This window comes from Belonocnema kinseyi, chromosome 9, assembly GCF_010883055.1.
Source record: "Belonocnema kinseyi isolate 2016_QV_RU_SX_M_011 chromosome 9, B_treatae_v1, whole genome shotgun sequence".
NCBI classification, from domain to species: Eukaryota; Metazoa; Arthropoda; class Insecta; order Hymenoptera; family Cynipidae; genus Belonocnema; species Belonocnema kinseyi.
The window spans coordinates 23,098,241-23,120,789 of record NC_046665.1 but is presented as its reverse complement, the minus strand read 5'-3'; the positions used below and the strand labels follow the sequence as shown (position 1 = coordinate 23,120,789).

At 35.0% G+C, this 22,549-nt stretch overlaps 1 protein-coding gene across 1 annotated transcript in view; it reads right to left on the bottom strand.

Annotated features, from left to right (window-relative positions):
- The window catches only part of LOC117180442 (myosin-VIIa), a 414,863-nt gene that overhangs the window by 217,718 nt on the left and 174,596 nt on the right, over window positions 1–22,549 (bottom strand). Inside the window, exon 5 of the mRNA XM_033372940.1 lies at window positions 7,832–8,016. Within this exon, the coding sequence (XP_033228831.1) occupies window positions 7,832–8,016 (185 nt within the window). The remainder of the gene's footprint in view (window positions 1–7,831; window positions 8,017–22,549) is intronic.

Sequence of the window (22,549 nt, the reverse complement as noted above, 5' to 3'; positions counted from 1 at the left end):
CTGGTTTGGGTGGGTGTTCGACAGTAACTGGAGGGTCTTGGAAGAGTCGAGATGGGTCAGAGAGAAACTGTTGATTTTCTCTGACCCACCTCTCCCTTTGCTTTGGACATCTCTTAGCGTCAGATAGTATCCGTATTCTCTCAACAATATGCTATCTGATGGTCAGCAGCTTTGACTTGTTAAGTGTGTGATAAGGGGTCCGGAGTATGCGCGCGAAATTTCGAACCTTGGCGGTAAAATTCCTGCCAGATGTGAATGTCGTCAATCACACACTGAATGCGGGACGCGTACTGTCTTGTCCAGCCAATCTTTATGGCAAGTTGATGCATTCGTCTTTTGGTCTTATGATCAATCGTTGGTATAATTTTCCGGTTCGCATGGGCCAAAGTTCTCGCTGCATTATAAACACAATAATTGATAGCCCAGAGATCGGATTCTCCGGAAAAATGTTCATGAAGCTCGTCATCCGTTTCAGCCAGATCTTTAGGCTTGAGAGAAACCTGGATGTTGATGTTTCTCCGGGTCGTAAAGCATCGCTCTTCATCTATTGGATGCCTGCCCGCGGTTGGTCTTAGTGCCGCCTCTCTTTCTCTGTTGCCGGCTTGTTCTAGCTGTGGTAGAGTAGGCGTTCCGCTTACATAGCCCCTTTTACGGAGTAGTTCAGCATGGTTTCGCAGACGTTGCTGTGAAAAGTGCGATAGCTCCAGGTGTTTCTCGCCATTTTCATTGGCTCCCCCAGCTCTAGATTGGTCGGCATTGTTGGCCGACCCATTGTCGGGAGCACTTTGCGTTCTTTTTTTTTGAACCGCACTTACTACAATTATGTTTAGTGTTGTCATTGTTGTTCCCACGAGAAGCTAGGGAAAGGGGTTCGTCCATCCTTGTAGAGCCCCGCATGCAAGGATAAGGCTGCGTACTCTGAGAGGTCGCCTGGTATCCCAGAGTCACCGTTCTAGACACCTCACCTAGGTGCCATTCAGCTTTCGGCACGGTTTTCACACCTCCGCTTGGGGGTTAATTCCTTCGGGATCACCCCTGGACAATTGTCCGCGACTGCCTATTTATTTTTATAACCATATTCAGCAGGAACCCTTGGTACAGGGACCCTCTATCCGCAACCCGAGGACGCGTTCGGTGCCTTTGTCATAGTCCCTTCGGTTTGATTCTAGAGGAATCAAAACCGAATATATATATATATATATATAATCTTATGTATAAAATAAAATAATTTCTTAATAATAATCGATTGAAGTCTCAGTATTTTTTGAGACTTCTAAAATGACTAAATTTTAATTAATATTTTTTTTAACAATTGACTTAAATGTTATTTTTTTTTGACTGAAGTTTGAACTGTTTGACTATTTTAAACCATCATCAACGCAGGTTAGGAACCTTTGAAAACGTTACACATGTGTACCGAAACGTAAGGAAGTTTAAAAGGAGTTTTCTCTATTAAATAAATATCTGAGTTTCGAAGACCATGTTTTTTTGACTCATATTTATTTTCGATTTACGATTGGACCGTAAGACATAAATAATTTTAAATCTACGATTTGAAATCAATTAATAATTTCTTTCTATCTAACTATTGACATTTTCTTCGATAGGTAACGGAGACAGTTTTGTTACATTTCGGTTCAAATCGCCGGTTGCAGTCTTAACGGTGACAATTCTAATCACTCTATCTTTGCCAGGATGAGTTCAGTTCCTTCCTTAATATTGTGTTTCCAAGCGACCCATTTGTTCCGAATATTTAATTCGTTTGAATATTCCTTATACCAGCGGCTCCAGAAATGTTGACGAAGTTTTTGAATATGTTGCCAAGTTGACAATCGATTGGATGGAGTTGACGTAAAATCTGGATCACGTAAGCTCGTCAGAGGATTGCCAATAAGGAAGTGACCAGGTGTAAGAACTAGCAGGTCGACGAAAAAAGTGTTAAACAGTTCGAATGTAAATAATTCGTCTGTAATGACGCGTTTAAGGTAATGTTTGAAGCACTTTACTCCCGATTCAAATATGCCACCAAAATGAGGAGAAAGCGGAGGTATAAAATGCCATTCAATTCCCTTGTTTCCGAAGAAATTGTGACATTTTCTTTGATGTTTATCTGAATTGAATAGAGCAAAGATTTCTTTTAATTGATTAATTGCGGAAATAAAATTTGTCCCGTTGTCAGAAAAAATACTCTTTGGTTTTCCTCTTCTGGAAACGAATCGTTTTAACGCGGCCAAGAATCCGTCGGTTGTAAGATCGCTAAAAACTTCTAGATGAATTGCCTTTACCATAAGACAAACGAAAACAGAAACGTACACTTTGATTTTATTTCGATTGCGAAGTTTCTTCTCCGTTTTCGAAAAAGGTCCGTAATAGTCAATTCCCGCGCTTAAGAAAGGTCGCGCTTTTGTTGTTCTTACCTTTGGAAAATCTTCCATTTTATACTCGACTGTAGAAGGATTAACGCGATAACAACGGACACACTTGCCGATAATTCTTCGAACTTGATTACGCCCGTCAGTTATCCAAAATTTTTGTCGAATTGCGTAGTGCATTTTGGATACCAGAATGATAATTTTGTTCGTGATAATATCGAATTATCAAATCTGTTGCATGATGTGCCTTTGGAAGCAGGATCGGATGTCGCTGAGAATAAGCGAGATCAGAATTTTTTAATCTTCCCCCCACTATCAGGATTTTTTCGTCATCGAAGAAAGGATCTAAATTCAAGAGGTTGTTTTTTTCTCCATTTTATCACATTCTTGTAACAAACGTATTATGCCTGCAAAAGCGTTTTGCTGAATTATTTTAATAATACGAATTTCGGAAAGTGCAGAAGATACAAAATGACGCGACGACAGTACATTGACGACTGACCCTTCCTCCCATTAGCCAGGTCGAGGTACCTAGATACTCGATCGCCTCATCCCCTTTCTAACTAAAAGTCTAGGACCTAGTAAATTTAGGGTGGAAAGGAATATACAGAAGGTGTTTTAAGTAGCTCAGGTAAAGCGAAGGTCTTTTCAACTGACATTCCGATGCCAGATTTACTTAGGCCCGGTATAATCGAAGACTCACAATTTATAGTTATTTTTTCCTTATTCCATACTAAATTTGAATTAGAATTTATCTAAAAAAATTCCAAAAAAAGTAATAAAAGAATTAAGCAGTATAGGCAGATGTTTCGACGCTGTCCTAAACCTTCGAACAATTCCGAAAGCTATAAATGACTCGAAACTGAAATAACAAGCGACAACGTTTCGAATTTTAGATTTAGAGTCTTAACACCTATGATAATATGGTTTATTTTTAATGGTTTATTAATAAACGCATATACGTAAACATATATATACACGTACACTACCAGTCAAAAGTTTGGGTTCACTTAGAAAAATCGTTTGTTTTTTTATTTATCGATTTAATTATAACAGAGCTAAAAAAATGTCTCTTTAAGAGGTTGATTGTTTTCGAAATTCTGTTTAAAATAAGCCCAGGGTGAAGCCATTTTTTCTAGTTTTTAAGTAGATATTGCAAAAATAGTGTAAATTTCAATGTTTTCTTAAATTTTCAATAACTTCCGAAATATTCAACGTTTTTCAATGTTCTTGGGCTCAAAATATATAGTTATTTAACTTTTATTCTGATTTACTTACAGATAAGATGTTTTCAAATTTATCCAACTTTTTTATTACAACTTCAAGTTCCTGCAATTGGAAAATTTTTTTTTACGATTTATACTCGTAAGCTATTGTGATACGGTGAAAAAAGCTTCAAAATGAGCCCAAGAACATTGAAAAACGTTGACTGTTTCGGAAATTATTGAAAATTTAAGAAAACGTTGAAATTTACACTATTTTTTCAATATCTACTTAAAAACTAGACAAATAGGCTTCACCCTGTGCTTATTTTAGACAGAATTTCGAAAACAATCAACCTTTTAAAGAGACATTTTTTTAACTCCGGTATAATTAAAGCGATAAATACAAAAAAAAAACGATTTTTCTAAGTGAACCCAAAATTTTGACCGGTAGTGTATATCAATTTAATTTATATTAACTATGTTCCGATATGTTCAAGATAGAAGGGGAGTTGGAAGAAACGTAAGAGCATGGCGGCATCGCGTAACCACGGGCTGTTTGCATGCTGGCTGCGGGCATTTTACGGCTCTTAAATACATCCTTGGCTACAAGGGAGGGTCAGGATAATGGCTATGAGTCACTTCGGGTAAGCAAACTCGCCTTTTGGAAACTCCGTAGAATCAGAAATTTGTCACGTAGGACCTTCACTCAAGTTTCCCCTCAAAAATTTGAGTGGGAAGAGTTTAAAACCTAAAATTTAAATCAAGTACAGAATAGAGCTGTACCTTTTATTATAAAATTTCTAAGGCAATGCATTATTATATTATAATATAGTACGTATTGTTATTAGACAATATTTGAAGAGTCTTTTACAATTTTTTTCCTAAAGTAATTTTTAATATGTAAATCTTTAAAAGAATAAGTGATATATTCTAGTCAATCCAATAAACAATACATTAATGGCAAAATTAGGGAAGATACATAAAATAGGTTTAAACATAAGGTATTGGATATAATTATTTCGAGTAGAACTAAAAATCTGGTAATGAGTACGGAAAGTTAGGCCACATTAAAGAAAACACCTTCATGCAACAATTTGTTGCTGAGTTATTAAAACTGTTTGTAATTTGAACACATAAATTCAATTCCGGCGCGAGTTCCTAGTATGCCACAACGGCTACCCCCACTCCGCCTCCACTGAATGATTCGATCCTTTTCTGTGAACTTTTCCGTGAATAAGACACAATTATAAACAATAAATTTAGAATGCATATCTTTATGCATTTTATGCCAATTAGTACAAATCTTTTGCTATATTTGGTACAAAATTGAGCATTATAAAATCGGCAAACTTTTGTAGAGGACAATAAGCCACTTTTTATTGAGATTATATAGGCCAAATCTGTAGAAATTCAGTTGGAAAATAGTCCAATTTTTAGCAACGAATAAGTTTTTATGGAAAACTAATTATTATTTCGGCCTGAAGTTTTGCACACTTTTTAAGGGTGGTAAGGGACATATTTTCTAATCATTTGAAACTTGTTAATTCATGAATTCAATAATAATTGCATATTTAAAACGGACACTGTCATACGGTTTTTATTTCTCTTCCAAGTAAACAAATTTTGAGATATTGATGTACGAAAGGTCATTTTGTAGGCATTTGTAAGACCTACAGTTTTCAACTACACTTTTTTGCTGACAAACATACATGTTAGTTGCAATAAACAAAAAACCTGTTTTTGCTATCCTTGACGATTGTTTGTACATACGTTGGTTACGAAGCCTTTGTTGCATACATATAAACTTTTGTTCTCCATGTTAGCACTTCAAGAATCCGATGTCAAATTTCTCAGGTAGCATTAATTTGCCTGAATGAGCCTTTTTTCATAGGGCACCTGGTCTACCAGGGGGAAACTATGCAATTGTAGGTCACTAAAATTCCCAAAGTTTTCATATAATTTATCGAGAATAATTGAGAACAGTAATGAAAACCCAGAAAATCTTAATCATTCATTTAACTTTTTTCACACAAAAAAGCAGTTCATAAAATCAATTATTTACCTGTTTTTAGTGTTTTTAAGAAACATTTTCAAAGTTTAGTTTTCACGCTTCTTATCAAAAAGTAAGTCTTCGATTTTAGTGAGAAAAATACTTAAGAAAAAATATTTCCTTTTATACAATTGTAACGTATCATTGATAAATCACAAACGCCAATGGGTTTAAGGAGTTTAAATAGTAATAATCATTTGAAATATCGGAAAAAATGATCGAACCGAGATTTATTGACATTTTCGGATCTCGAGGAGTAAAAATAGTTGGTACACAACATCTTTTACCAAAGCTAACAAAAAAAATCGACATTTATTTGTCAGAAACGCACCGAGTAACAAAAAGTTCATTATTAATTATAAATACGAAATACAAAATCTGCAGCTTCAAACATATAGTTAGTTAGGTTCCCAAGTGCAATGGCAATGCAAACCTTTACCCAGAAACAGTTTTATTTCGATTAAAAACTGCTCTCACAAGAAAGTCACATTTTTTGTTTTCATACCGAAAATCAGTTTTTTTCCACTCATTTGTTACTCATAATATCTCGACAAAAAATTCTCCAGTTATGTAAAATTTTGTGCTATTTTTCTATGAAATGCAAATAGCCTACTCTTTAAATTGATGTGTTCTTGCATAATTTCCCCCATGTTACGTGAAAAAAGAGTTACATCTGAAAATTAAATTAGGCGGTTTTAGTTTTTCATGGTTCGCAAGTGTAAGGTCAGTGGTCGTGTTTCTTGTTTTGTTTCATGCTTTTTGTAAAAAAAGGTCATGGCCTTAAAATAAAATCGTGAAATTACTAGGACCCAAAATTTGACCAGTTTGTAGAAAAACGGTTTTAACGAAAATCGAGACCAGCTTATGGACTTGAAAATGCCGACTCTCACGTAGCCGAGCATCTCCGCGATAGAGCGGCTGGTTTGAGCGCAGAGACCGCGGGCTCGATTTTTGTCGCCTGAATTTAAAGAATTTTGTTTGCTTAAAAGTATTTAAGTGTTTATATGTACAATTCCCTCGTAAAAACGTCAATTACGCAATAATAAACACTCAATATGATTTTTTCCGATCAAAGAACTTACATTTTCAGTTGTTGTTTTCACCTAAAAAGGTAATTTCTACAAAATTTTATAAATTTAACCATTTAGTTAAAATTGATGAAGAATGTTAAAAATAATAAATTTTAAATAAGATACGTGCTACATTTTCGATGTGCCAGATCTTGCACATCGAATAAAGGTAGATTTAGTTATAGGCACATTATTCTTAAATTTTCCACTCGAAAGCACTACTGATTTACATTCCAAAAAATGTCTTGATCATTACAAAGATTCGCAGCGAACTACGCGTGTTTTATCATGTCGTAAAATACAGGAGATGATTTTCTGTCGAAGGACCAAGAACACTTGGAGAATTTATCGTCAACATTATTGTGTTATTTAAAACGCAAAAGTATTAGAATTACGAAGTACTTCTCGACATTTTTAAAAATCATTTTTTAAATTGTCTCGGCAAGCAAACAACTACTCTTACGTTCGTTGAAGGGACCTTTGCATTCATTACTTTCTCTTTTTCGTATCCCCCTCACTATCGATTGTAATTCTCAGCTAGATGCAGAAACGACACATGTGACGAATCAAACTATCCTACATGAAAAAAATGTCATATCCTATTTATAATATAATTGTTTAAAATATTGTCTTACTATATATTTTCCTAACAAATTTAAAGTAAATTATCACATCTATAAAATGTATAAAAATTAAATTTCTATGTAAAATAACTCTGAAAATGTGACTTTTTATTGGAAAAAGTAGGCTAAATGTTTATTATCGGGCAATTGACAACAATTTTAGGATGGAATAGATTATATGAACATTTATATACTTATGAAGCAAACCAGAATTTTGTAATGCAGGTGGCGATAATCGAACCTGCGGCCTCTGCGCTCGAACCGGGCGCTCTACCGCAGAGCTACAGGGCCACTTAGAAAACAGCATGTTTAAGTCTATAAGTTGGTCTTGATTTTCTTTAAAGCCAGTTTTCTCCAAATTACCAAATATTGAGTCGTAGGAATGTCACAGTTTTACTTTGGGGCCCTGAAGTTTATTTACAAAAAGTATGAATTGAAAACAAAGAACACCTTCTTTGACATTCCTCTTGTCATTTGCAATTGAAATGTTTATCTATTTAAAAGTAATTACCTTATTACAATACATTGATCCTGCCCATACCGATTCATATGGGCATAACTATTATCGCCTATTGCAAATATGTGCGGTGGCAATTCACCAATTTTCCGATCCTTATAAAGTTTTATTTGTTCGGCTGTGTAAATTGGCAAAATTTGGTAGGGATTGACTGCCACCAATATGGAGCCGGTGTATGTCTGCAAATAAAAATAATATGTCAACTTATCAATTAACCTACTTCATGGAATTTCATTTCTTTTTGAATATATATTTGACTGATACTGCTACTATTTGGATTCCTCAAATAAAAAATTGTTTCAATTTCAGTTTACGCCCCCTAACAACATTGCATTGCATGAAAAGGGACACACACACATAATGTAAAAAACAGTGTAAACAACCACAGCAGAGTTTCACTGGGAGCAACTGCCATCTATCAAAATGACACCTATGGGCACATTTCATGACCTTTAGATGGGTGTCCACACGGTACGACGAAATCACAACGACAGGCTGGAGAATCCTTCGTGTATCTTGAAGACACAGAGAGACCCCAGGATGACAAATTTTCTGCATCGACCTGTCAAGTGCATTACCACCGGCTTATTTTAAAATATTTTTCATCCAAAATTTAACCGAATGTTCACCGAATCATGCTTTGTAATGTGTAAAATATGACAATAAATTTACTTTAAGCACATCTCTAAAAATATCCTTTAAAAAAGTGCTTTTTCACCCACTAGACCCTACTGCCCACTTAACCGAAAATGTTAGGTAATATTTGCTACAGAAAATTTGGCGAAATGCAAGTTTTGTTCAGATGAATACTTGATCTCAACGGAGAGCTTTTGCATTTCTGTCATTGCCAAGCGTAATCTTCATCAATACCATTCATCTTCCCAGGTAGAAAATTGGACTGCCTGCTTGGCGGAAACAGCGCCGAATGTACAAAGTCAAGTAATTTTGTCAATAATAAATAAAAAAGTGACTGGAGAAAAATATTAGAAGACATCAAACTTACAACTAACTCAAATAAGTACATTCAAGAAAAACGATAAGTCATTTGGATAAATTTCAAATTTGAAATTGATGAAGGTGGCGAATTTTATTAGAATGTTTCTCTTTTCATTCAGTCCATTAATTCGAAGGAACCATCGTCACTGATTTGAAGCTAGAAAACGTCCTGTTGGGCATTATACCTTACAGCAACCTTTATCCATGTACGTGGTTCTATGCTGAAAAACATCAACTCGAAAAACTAATTGAATTGTGTTCAGCCATCGCTATTCAAAACCAACAGCGACAAAACGTTCCTTGAGATTATTCCTTAATCAGAATTACATTCAATGCTAGGTGTTGTAAACACATTGTTTGCTCATATGTTAGATGAATTCGAAAAAGAATCTGCAAAATCTGCAAAATCCTGTCAAGTTGATAGCGAAATAACGCACGGTAGTTCAGAATTTAAGGGTAATTCCTGTAAAAAGCTTTAGAGAAAAGTGGACCTTTTGCGCCAATTACAACGGCGGCGTAATTTTAGGTTACGCGATTATGTACAAGTTTACGAAAACTTCAAGAAACTTGTGACAGCAAGTTTTGGAAATAATCTTGACCTATACTTTAAAGCTAGCATTGCAGCTTTTCTTTAAACTTACATAATTTTGACAATCAGTATCACTCCTAAAGTTCATGCAGTCTCTTTCCATGATGAGCATTTTTGTGAGAAGAAGCAGATAGGACTCGGATTCTTCAGCGAGTGGGCGCTGGCATCTGTACATGACAATATTAAAACTGTTTGGGACAAACATGAAGTTTCTAAAATCCATCCAGAATATCCAAAGAAACTTTGAGGCGCACCTTGTGAGTTCAGCAGCCAGAACATTTGAAGAAGCGTGGTGATGTGTACATATTATTCAACATAATTTCTTTATTATCATAAAACGATAACATTTTTTGAATAAAAAACTATCTTCGAAAATTCGAATGATAATATTTCTTTATTCTTAATTTCTAAATGATAATATGACTGTAAAAAAATTTTCTTTATTTTGAAAAATATAGCTTATCAAACAATAATACGAATAAAACAATATATAAATAAAACTGGCAAAAATTTGCTTTTCATTGGAAAATAGTTGAGAGACATCCCTGATACAAAATCAAGACAAATATTTGTAGTGTTCGCATCTTTGGATTAAAGTCACTTCAGACGAACCGTGGTAGGCGATACAAACAATCGAGTGTGCAAGCAAGGGCCAAAAACACTTTTATATGTTCTCAGTGGATGCTTACAGTTTGCATTCTACGGATACATAGAGACAAAATGCGGCTCTAAAAGTATCATATTACCATCTTCGGCACTTTTATGGTATTGATCTAATGCACGTTTCGCCAGATGCCCAGGGGGAATTTTAATCTGCTGTGAAAAATGATCAGTGTAAGATCTACTGGAATTTCTCTTTCTCCATCACTCAACGTATCAGTGCTACAAAGCCTGATATTGTCCTCTAAGATCTGAAGATCAAGATAATTTACATGATTGAATATAAGGCACCAACCGATGGAAATATCACGGTAAAGGAGGAAGAAAAACGGGTCAAATATGCTTTAGAGGTATGAAAGCTTCACTTCTTAGCCAACTTAACTAAATCCTGGCCTGTCAGCGTCAGGCTCAGTGCAACGCGAGCCAGATGCAAGAGGCTGGTCTTCAGAAATAACTTCATCTAGTCCGTCAAAACTATTCCTTATAACATTGTACAAAGGTTGGTAGCTCTAAAAAGTATCCAGAGATAAAAAATGCATCTCGACACTGTTCCGTTTGCCGTGTAAGGTTATCCGCGGCTAGAGACCGGACTTTAAAGAACAGTGTTATACGAAGTCTCTTGCGTAAATCTCCCGTTCTTGATTACCTTCTAGGATAGAAAGGACAGGAGTGGACGATGTACACGTTCCGGTTGTATTGGGTGTGACGTTGAAAAATTCTTGAAACTCACAAATTCTATTTAATCAATTTATATTTAACATATAAAGATTTTTCTTAAATTCAATGATTTGATTTTGAAAGGTCAGATATCGCGGCTGTGGTACGGAAACTCCATGACTAGGACTACATTTAAGATTTATAATTTTAAGGACTTATTCGGTCCGTTTCCTTTTCTTTTGCTGCTGTTGTTGTAACGATCTGAGCTCGTTGACACATCGTGAGACATCAAGGGACATCTTTCAACTTTGAGACTTAAATTGAAACTTAAATCTTTAGACTTCTTTACTGTAGAGAAAATGACGTCACACGTTCTCGAGACGAAGACTCCTCAACTGGGCCTTTTATTTATGTGATATCATATTTACATTGACCTGTGATTATAACTTATATGAAATGTATTTCCCCGGTAATTGATTCATTTAAGTGATTTTTGAACTGAGCCCAGTCGATCACTATTCCATGATTTATGCGATGTATGAACTGAGTCGCCAGCCAAGTGACGTGTAATTGTTAAATAAGAACCGTGAGTGAAACCACTTTCAAGCAACTCCTATAGTTTAAAATTTAAAAATTTTGTTCTAATTACGCGGAGAAATTAACAAAATGGCTTCCCAGGCACTGATAGTGAAATTGGGGGAACTGAGTCATTTTCGAGTATTACTCAACCACGGATTTTCCACCTATCCCAAACCTTTAATTGACTGAACACTTAGAGGCGCCGACAAGTGTGTAGTTTCTTTAATTTTGAAGAATGCCAGTTTAACTCAGAAATGATTGACATGTAAGTATTGACATGTATTGATTTAATTTGAGAATTGCTTCATTCCTAGTGCATTGGTTAGGATGAACAATTTATAAACACATGCCTTTTTATGTTAAAAATTTGGTGAATTTAAATCATCCGGCGGAATTGTGTAATTTCTAGAGATGTGCCGATTTTATTTAGAATTTGTCTGATTTTTGGTGACTTTGTTAAATTGGATAATTCAGCGACATGTGTCGATTTAATTAGAAATTCATTTAATTTCGGAGTCGGATGGCAGAATTGTGTAGTTTTCCAAAACTTACTAAATCATTTTCAGGATTGTTTATCTTCAATAATTCGAATGAATTGTTTATCTGACATGTTTCCTAAGATTTCGTTGACTAAGTTTGAAAAAGTTGTTTAATTCTTTTTGAGAGTATTAAGGATTTTGGATAACATGTTGTTACTTTTATTTGAACGATTTTGAGCTTAGGGTTTGTGAATTTGAGAACGAACTTATTATCGATGGTACCAAGTGGGCTTAGCGTGATTTCTGATGACGATAATATTAATATTTTTGGGAAATTTCGAAGTTGAGAAGAAGTAGATTCCTATAGTTTGCTACTAGATTTTAGCAGGCTAGGCTATAGTACTTGTTGTGTTATGATACTAGCTAGAGCGTTTCGGTGCAGCTAAAGATTTTGAGTAAGAGTCATTGCCAATTTAGTTATAAATTGTGTTATAACTTGTTTTTGAGTAAGAATCATTACCAATTTAATTATAAATTGGGCTATGGCTTGTTTTGGAATCAAGGCCATTACCAATTAATATTTGAATTGGGCTCTGACCTATTTTGAGTTAGAGGCTATTACTAATTTTTCTTAAATTAGGCAGTGACCGACATTGAGGTATCGATAACCGTCTTTGAGGTACCGATGTACCGACTTTGAGGTTACGATGTACCCCTTACTAGTCTTTCGGGATTTAGACTGTTAATGTAATTGAATTTCGGTTTCTTTCAATAAAGGATATGAGTTTAAGCCTTTTTGAAGTATCTATGATTAAATTCTTTGAGTTTTGATAAAATTGAGATGAATTTTTTCAAGAATATCGCTTAGCCCGATTTAAAAACGTATTTTATAATTTTCAATTTTTAGAAATTGCCTAGAATGGAGTTTCGGGCAGATACGCTTATTTTTCGGGGTTAGTTTAGTTTTCGCATAATAAATTGCCATTTAAGATTCTAATGTAACCAAGTTGAAAGTCCTATCTGCCGAGTTTAGGTAGATTAAAATTGTTCTATATTAACGAATTTGTCGAGATCTTCAAAATGTTGTAATACCAAACGCCGCAAATATAAACCGTGTGGTAAAATGGTACACTGGTCCCTGGATTAGAATCTAGTTTCCTTTTTTTTTGCCGAGATTTTTAAATCCTTATTTTGTTCTTTTGGATTTTGAGAATTAAAGTGATCTCGAACGGGCCTGGCGCTCAACGAAACTTAGTAAAGTATAGGATATTGAATGTTTAAAATTTTTTCTATGGTGTAATATGGCTATTGTTACTGAAAACTAAACACAATTCTCATACGCTAACGTAACACGATCTTGAATTATTTTAAGGATTCCAAAATTTAAGATAAACAATCAATTCATTTGAGAAAAGAATCCAAAAGAAAGATCCCCGACCAGAATTTTGAATAACTGAAATTCTGAGGAAGTACCCAATTAACCCCCCACATGTTGAGTAGCACAAATAATTGTCCCTGTACCGAACCTCAGAAATTCTTGGCTTTTAATTTCAAGTAGATTTCTTATATTTTGAATAATAATTAACCTTCTGTTATGGCGTCATCGCTATTGACCGCTAGAGTAAAGTATAGACAACGTATTTACTTATCGAACTTGATTAGACTTGGACATAATGAGTGACAATAATAACACGAGTGATTCGTTGATCCACCCACTGAATAAAGAGGAGTTAGTTTCAGAAGTCATAAATAGGGATTTGCCGGTCGATGGTACTGTTCCCATTTTACGCGAAAGACTCGTTAGATTTTAGCGCAGTTTTAGAAGCGAAGTCGAGTATATTGATCCCGCGTTATAGTTATAAAAGGCAAGTGGATTATCACTAGATGATTCACAAGTAACTTGCTTATCAGACACCACAAAGACAAAAGATTCGAAAGAAACAGTAAAAGGTTTCGAATATTTCAAGATTCAGAGTAATATTAGATCAAACAAGTCCACGGTTTGAGGCAAAAACGTGAATTCTCTAGAATCAATGAACAATAAAGTCGCGAATACATCCGGTAAAGAACCAAATAACAATATGGAGGCAACGATTGATCTTGGGGATAGTTCGGGAGATCAGGTTCCTTGCTTAGATCATCAAGGAGGTGCGAGTAGCAAATCAACCACACAAACTAAAAAACCAGATTTGAGATCTAAAGTCCCTTCCGGATCAAGGTATACTACTGGAAGAGTTGATGAGCCGAATCACGACATTTTTTATCGTCATGATGACGCTTTGAACCACAGTAGGAACGATCGTTGTCGTGATAATTTATACTCGGATCCGCGGATATCAAAGAATGATACTCATCCTCTAATTAGTCAAGATAATTTTTACTGGGATCCGCAAATATTAATGAACGACTCCCATCCTCTAGTCAAGATCGAGCTAATTTAATTGCAAGGAGGTACGGTAGGAGTCGCAACATCGAATATTCCGATTACGAATTTTTGTGAAATGAGCGAGGTTATGATAGAAAAAAGTCTAGGTATCGTTTTTATCACCATCCGGTACACTGCGTCCTGGGATTAGAATCTAGTTTCCTTTTTTTGTCGAGATTTTCGAATCCTTATTTTGTTATTTTAGATTTTGAGAATTAAAGTGGCCTCGAATGGGCCTGACACTCAACAAAACTAAGTAAAGTATAGAGATCTCCTGTCGAGTAGAGTCTAGCTAATTTTAAAGATTTATCAGGAAGCAGTGCCGAAGGTATGTGGTAATTTTATTATTTAATAATATTTAATTGCAACATTAAATGGGATTTAATGCTTTAAGAAACCATGATCATGTCTTCTGAAACCTATAACTTCTTATTATACTTGGGTTATGTAAAAGTGGTATATTTAACCTTCAAGCGGGCGCGTGGGCGGTAGTCTACCGCCCGTGACAGAAAAACATGAATACCTAGATCCTACGGGTGTCCAGAAGCTCGGGTTAAAGAATCGGTTAAAGAAAGTAAAGACAAAGTTAGAACAGAAGAAGAGAAGAAAGTGAAAAACGGTTTTGAAGGAAACAAGAAGCTGTTTCATGAAATAGCGTTGAACGCTATGAAAGAAAGTACTAGCACACAATTAGTGAGCATGAGAAATAGTAAAGGTGAAATGTTATATGAAACAAGCGGGATACTACAGGCGTTGAGGGACTCTTTCAAGGAATTATTGAAAGGAGAGGCAACAGGACAGCACAACTGCGACATAGAACACGATAGTTAGAAAATATAGGATGAACGACTAACGAAAAATTTATATTGGGGTCAGGTAAATGGTAGGGCAGCCAGAGGCAATCCGAGAAAAGAGTGGTTGGAATGTGTAAATGAGACCCTACTTCGAAAAATATAGAAAGTCATACAAACACAAGAGCTTGCATGAGGAAATGCATGAACGTGAAGGAATCTAAAGAGGTACGTCAGTGCAAAAAAGTGTGGCAACAAATAGTTTATAAGAAATTCATGATGAAGAGTGTCAGGAGAGTGAATCATGCCTGAAAGAAAATACTTTTAATACTAATGGACTCGAGTAGAGTGCTTTATATGATGCCTCTGTAAACCTCTCCGCCAGGAGTGATCTCTAGAGACATTATTCAGCAACCTAGATTGGAGCAGGGTTGCGAAACGAACGTGCTATTTAAATAAACGCCACGGCAATTCTAGATCAATGTAAAAATCTACATCCCCACCCCATTGCCGCCTCCTACAATTCTCTTTTCACTGAGCGAATCATGCTTATCCTGAAAGGGATATTGCTTAATGGTATAATAATATCACATCAAAAATAATTTGCCAACAATCGGGCATCCTATTAGAAATCTTCCTCCAGTTCCTTGGCAGTCAAAAACATGTTTCATCACTCGTGGAAGCCTGTACGACTGGTTTCGAACGCCTTACTTGCGTACTTATATTCCCGTTGTCCATGTCAGTCAATTGAACCTTATAACGTGGTTATTTTTAACATCAAACTGAATTTTCTGAGTGACAACTAGAAAACTTCTTCGTAGAGCACGTCTTTCTCGCGATGACACACAGTGGGAAAAATCACCTTTTTTAGACAAAAAACGACCGACAGTGCAATGCAACTGCGGATATTTTATTTCGACTCAACCAACATTTGTTATTTAACAACAAAGTTACAACTTTTTGTTCCTAAACTTTCTGTGATAAATGCACTTTTTGACGATTTTTTTATTGATAGGTTTGATTTTTTTTGCGGAATTAATTCAAAATGTTTTGCAAGACTCTTTGTTATCATATTTTTAATAGTGACAGAAACTGATAATTATTTAAACAATTTTTATAAGCAAATGGACATTTTGACCAGTTTTTATTAATAGGTTTGATTTTGTTCGGAATCAATGCGAAATGTTTTGCAAAAGACTGTTCGCTATCATATTTTCAATAGTGAAAAAAAATTTTCCCAGTCATTACAAAAATATTTTGCAGTAAAGAATAGTTAATGCTTTCAGGCGTGTCAAAACATCTGTTTATTTGATATTCTGAACATATAAACTTTAATTTCTGTTGAATATAACACAAATTATGTTCATACACATAATACTGACTGATTCGGTACAAACAAAGCGATCCTTAACATAACTTAAGGTTAAAAATACTTTAATTACTTAAACTATAACCTCTATTAACTATTGCTTATAGGAAGCATTTACATGTTTCTATAAGTAACATTAAAATGTCATGAAATGTCAATAAGAATTTAAAAAATCATTAGTTTGTTTGTTATAACTTTACAATGGGAATTCGTTTTGTAAACGAAACGAGATCACAGGGTTTTGACGTAATACGAAACATATTTTAAATATTTCGCAGTGGTAAACGCTGTTACATTTAGTGAACCAGTTTTTTAATCTCTTGATCAATGTCTTATGCACATTTTCGCGCATCTTCTAAGATGGAAGCTTTTTTCTCCCTAAGTTCTCTAGCAGCATTCTTTTTAATCTGTTTATCAGATGCTTTTTCTTTGATATCTTCTTCTACCTTCCGCTTCTTCCTTCCAGCTTCCAGATATTTCGAATGAGCGCTCCTAGCAGCCTGCATGAAAACTGAATTAATCGGTACTTTATCGACTTCACCAATTGCACCATATGCACCATATCCACCTTTAAAATATGGTGCTAGACCGTACTATATAGTATAGCCAATTTTAGTCCTTTGCATCACTCGATAAAGTTCTCATTGATTTTTGGCTTACGACGCCTTGTAGACACCACAGTATTTCCGCTTCTATAATGCTATCATTCATGAGATGCAACTTTACACCACAAGGTTCTGTTTTTTTATTGACTGGTACAAGCAAAGCAAAATGGCTTTTCTAAAAAAGAATACAATTGATTCAGGATTTATGGCATATCAATAATTATGTTAATCATTTCATAAAAAAGCTACTAGAACGAAATTAATCAGTAGAATTTCGAGATGCGGTAGAAATTATACAGGATTATGTAAACTTTATTCCCGTAAACTCTACAAATCATATTCGTTTAAAAAATTCATTATTTTCAATTTTGCGTCAATACGGTTGAATCCTACCCCGTAAAACTCTACACAATATAATAATTTAAATATTTCGAATTTAAACAAACTCTACACAGTGACACCCTGTACAAGAATACTCTACATAAGTGAATTCAATAAATTTTCATCATTATTTTAATTTTCGAAACCCTGCATCTTTTGATTCTACATATTAAAACACTCAATAATATAAAACTGCGGAAAAATATTTACACCGCGTGTAAAAACAGTGAAGTAGAGTTTTCAAGTGTGGAGCTTTATTTTGTGGGATTGCTGCCACCCATAATTTCACATTTTTATGACACTATATTTTAAATTACAATTGAATTTTGTCACCACTATATTGAAAATGGTTACTCACCACTATAGGAGACGCAATATGATTTTGCAATGGATTGTTGGTAGTATCAAGCAATGAATTGGTTGTAGTCACTAAGTTTACAGAATTTAAGATTCTGCAGGATGATTTGGTTGAGAATTAGTCTGCGTAAATTAAATTATAGAATGATAAGCAAAACAATTTATACATTTCTATATTTACATAAAAATTTATGCAAAAATAATTTTTTTTTACAATAATAATTGGACACTAATAGTCCCGAGTGGATAGCTTCAGATGATGACTTTGTGAGGTTCTTCACTTGGTTTTTTCGCTAGAGAGATTCACCAGCGATCTGCGTCGTAGCAGTGTTGCGGAACAAACGAGTTATTTAAATAAATAGCACATGAACTCTAGATCAATCTAAAAATCTATAGCCCCTCCCCCACATGACTCCCATCCTCACCGAGTGAGTCACGCTTACCCTGAAAGGGATATGGCTTAATGGTATACTAATAATAATAAAAATATTTACGCACCATTATAGCAGTTGTAGATGTGGTGAGCTTTTTGGAAGATATATCTTGGACAAAATTATTCATTCCTGAAATTAGTGCACCAACATCCATGGTTTTGTTTTGTGTAGCTATCAATTAACTGTGTTTACGACTCTTCAAGTGGCTACACAGAGCCTGTTGATCCATACAAACTTTTATTTGTAATTTTCGAACCGAAAATTTATTTTTAAACAAGAATTATATCAACCTAAACATAAAGACGAAAGAATATGAAATAAACATACACATAACAAGATTCTGATCGAACTGTAAAAAAGGCATACGTCAAATACGTCTTTTTATAATTAAAAATATAAATATAAATGAAATTCTGAACAGTATATGGCTTTTAAGTTGCACTTTGTTATTGCCGTATATTTAGTGATTAAAAATTATATTTGGAATATTGTTAAACAAACAAAAAAAGACACCTAACCATATTTTACAATATTCAATTCTCTACAAATCAGGGATAAGATTATCTTTTTCTTATTCACTTGGAAATATAAATAGTAGTGCAAAGTATGGAATTTCCAAATTACAAACATTTTTTATTAGGTTTGGTTTTTTTTACTCATAAAGAGACATTTTTACTACCATTTTGACTTTATGAACTGTAAATTCGCCATTAATAAACGAGACCTTATTGTCGGTGTATGTTATTTACAACTTTATTTGTAAGATTAAGCTTACTTACTTCCATATAGCGTTCACCGACACGTTTTCACAGGTTTAGAACATCCTTTGAAATTTCACGTGGTTATCGAAATCACGAAATCGACAAATGCGTCAAAAGAATAACAGCATACTTCACTATAAAATGGTTAAAGCTGCTATCAAATTGCTCGCTTGTACAAATAAGGCAGGAATTTCAAAACTCGCAATGTAAGATATTACTTATTCATAATATTATTTAAATCAATTTTTGAAGCAAAAAATTTAATTTCATTAAAAACTTTGAAAATTCCGATCTCAAAAAATTCCCGATCATTTCCCGGTCCAGCGGTCCAGTAAGTAAGAATTGAGCTCACTCTTTGAAGATTGTCATACTCTCAGCCATTTTTGAGTCATGGGGCCCTGAAAAGGGTCGCTTTTTAGATAGGCATCCGTCCTTCACTGAGGAAGAATCGAATCAAATCTACTTTTTTACATTTTGAAGCACGAATTCCTACCTAAAATTTCCCTTTTCAGGGCCACATGTTATGCAAAGTCCGATTGAGCAAACTCCCCCTCCCCTGGTGCATATCATGTCCATGTAAAAAATATGACAGCAAGAATTCTTTTGCAAGACATTTCAAATTGATTCCGCAAAAAAATCAAGCCTATTCATGAAAAATGGTAAAAATGTACACTTGTTCAAACAAATTGTTTAAATGATTACCAGTTTCTGTCACTATTGAAAATATGACCGCAAAGAGTTTTTTGCAAGACATTTCGCATTGATTCCGAAAAAAATTAAACCTATACCTTATACACCTTGTATGTATCGTTAGGTGAAACACAACGACTAAAAATTAAAGGTCCTCTCCTTTTTTTACAAGATTCCATCGACGTTCCCGTATCAGTTGGGAGTGCAACTATCGTATAAACGATTTCCCCCACATCGTAGCGTACATTTGGATATCTATGTTGATCAAATACGCAACAAACATTCTTCTCTTTGAGACGTATATCTGTAAAGCCACTTGAACGACATTTTGCCCGCACTATTGTTTTTTAAGTCATTTAAATCCATGCCCACTGAAGACAGTGGGTTTTCTGCTACAATGATTGAAATCCGAGTTTGGTTCATGCGATTAGCTTTCCCATTGGTTTAAGAGGGTCTTAGAGAGTTGAGAGTATGTTTGATGCCGTATTCTCCTTCTTAAGTGAATGCAAACTGGCATAAGGTAAAAAAACACACAATCACGATAGTCATTCAACCTTGAATTTCGTCCGGTTGTTATTCTCAAACATACACTTGCTCTAAAATGACGTCACTTCTATCCTCGTGATTCGTCTTTACTCGATATCGATTAAACGTCTTGTCTGTTTACCACATTGTGTCTTTTCCCACTTATAATCGTGGGTTTGTCACACAAACTCAAAATCGATTGAACGAATTCCTGAAAATCGTTCACCACAATTAAAAACTTCATCGTTACAGCAGGCCAACTCACCGTTTCGTTCTTAGATTCCAATTTATTTTATGCAAGCTAATCTAATTGTATTCTAAAAAAGGCAGCACTGCTCAAATCGAATAAGAACTGATCATCGATCTTAATACACACAACTTGCGATAACTTAGTAAAACTCCGCCCAATACAAATATCAAGTAATTGCGCGTCTCGTGGTAACACTAATAGCTTTATATTCTCATTCTCGATGACGTTCATGGTCCTGCTTACGATGATCCAACCTGAACATGTCATCTGGAATCTCTGAGAACTCTAAATTTTTCTAATCGTCGAACATTTCTCAATTTAATAATCACCTGAAAAAGCTACTCATATTCAATGCGCAATCTAAAATTTCAAAATCCACAAAAGCCACGTGCGGTTTACTGTTGATCTTATCATTATTAAAAAACGTTTATTCATACATGGATGTATTCGTTAACACATGCTCGATTTCACTATGTCCAGGCTTTTCCCACTTTGGACAATGTCGTTATGTGCGTCTGTGCTCGTTACATGATAAAAACTCAAACTCCCTTTTCGTTTCCATGCAGTCTCGTAACAAGCGCCCAAAACCGTTACAGTTATAGAACTGGTAGCCACCCTTGTCACTCTTTACGGGGGGCCATTTCTCCGAGTTTTTTGTAGACGAACTCCCTGATTTCTCCTCTTTTCCACACTTTGGTCCGCCTTTGCTCAATTTTGTTGATTTCTCGCATGTTTGTCGATCCTTCTTGCTTCGAATCCGCTCACTTCGACCTTTATTCAAGCTCATCTTTGTCATCAAATCGTAACGAAAATCGTTTCCATCTTTGTACTTAATTGCACTCGCTACCTTAGACAACTCCCACCACCAATGACCAATACAAATTTAAACCTTCGTTTCAAGGATTCATTTTTGCCCTTGGACTCAATCTGACATTCTTCGCCAGTGCATCGGTAAATTTTCCACTCTGATAAAGTTTTTGCGAAAAGTACTCTCGAACTTCTTCCATAAGCTTAGCACTTTCTAAAGTAGGGATCTCCGACAGATTTTTCAGTACCAGCATCGTCTCAATATTTCCGATCCAGTCGAGTGCCAAACTTCCTCCTCCTCCTTCAGGCGTTTGGATATTCTTACTTAAGACTGACGTAATACGATAAGATGGCGTTGATGTTTCCGTTCTCACCGACTGAGCTATATGGGCGTTGGCCAACTTCTCCAACAACTCATCGAACGAAGCGTATCTTTGGCGATTTTCATCTAGCAATAATTAAACCAAGCCATCGCACTGTAAGTTGCTACCTGCTTAACATCCGTTTGGAATTCTTCTTCCGTCGTAATCTATATTGTCCTGGTCAGCTGTCTGATTTTTAATGGTATTTTATATTTTAACTCCTCCACTCAAATCACCACGATGCTTCGAAGTCCAATGTCGATGACCGTTATCAGTGTTATGTACTTGAACTTCTACTTATATTTATTCCTTTACATGTTTGTCCAAATCTGCTTCGAACTTTTCGCTTCAACTCAAATCACGGCCCTTGCTTCGTTCCTTGTCATTCACGTTGTCATCGTTTTCTTCGTCACTCTATGGATTAATCACTACGATTCCACTTCTGAATTGTTAGCGTATTTACCATTTTACTCTAATTGCAAAGAACTGTTTGCCAAATAATTACACTTGGGTCATGCAAAAGTAGTATAATTATGGAACGTTATAACTGAATATTTAATACGAAAGAATAAAGAGGATTTTCGTAAGGAGCCGCGCTTTTCTTTTTGCATTTGACGTGTGGTGTTCCAAAAGGTTATATCCCAAATTTTGACGGTTTTTCAGGAGACAATCGTTATTTACTATTAAAATAAGCGAACACAAAATATATTTCTAGCTGTTATATGCTGCCAAGAATTAAATAAAATTCTAAAAAGTTATAAAATCTAGCAAAAAAATTTTAAAAATTGCAATGCAGTATTCATTCTCCTTTTTATATACAAATTGTCCACTCGTATTCATGCAATTAAGACTTCGCTCGTTCGATCATCAAAGTTAAGCAGCACTTCACAAGGTTGTACTCAAATCGGAGTCTTTAAAAATTGCACATTTTTTCTCGCCAAATGGAAGCTTTTTTAGGCCAGTATTTAAAATTTTGTATGAACTTCGTTTTTGTG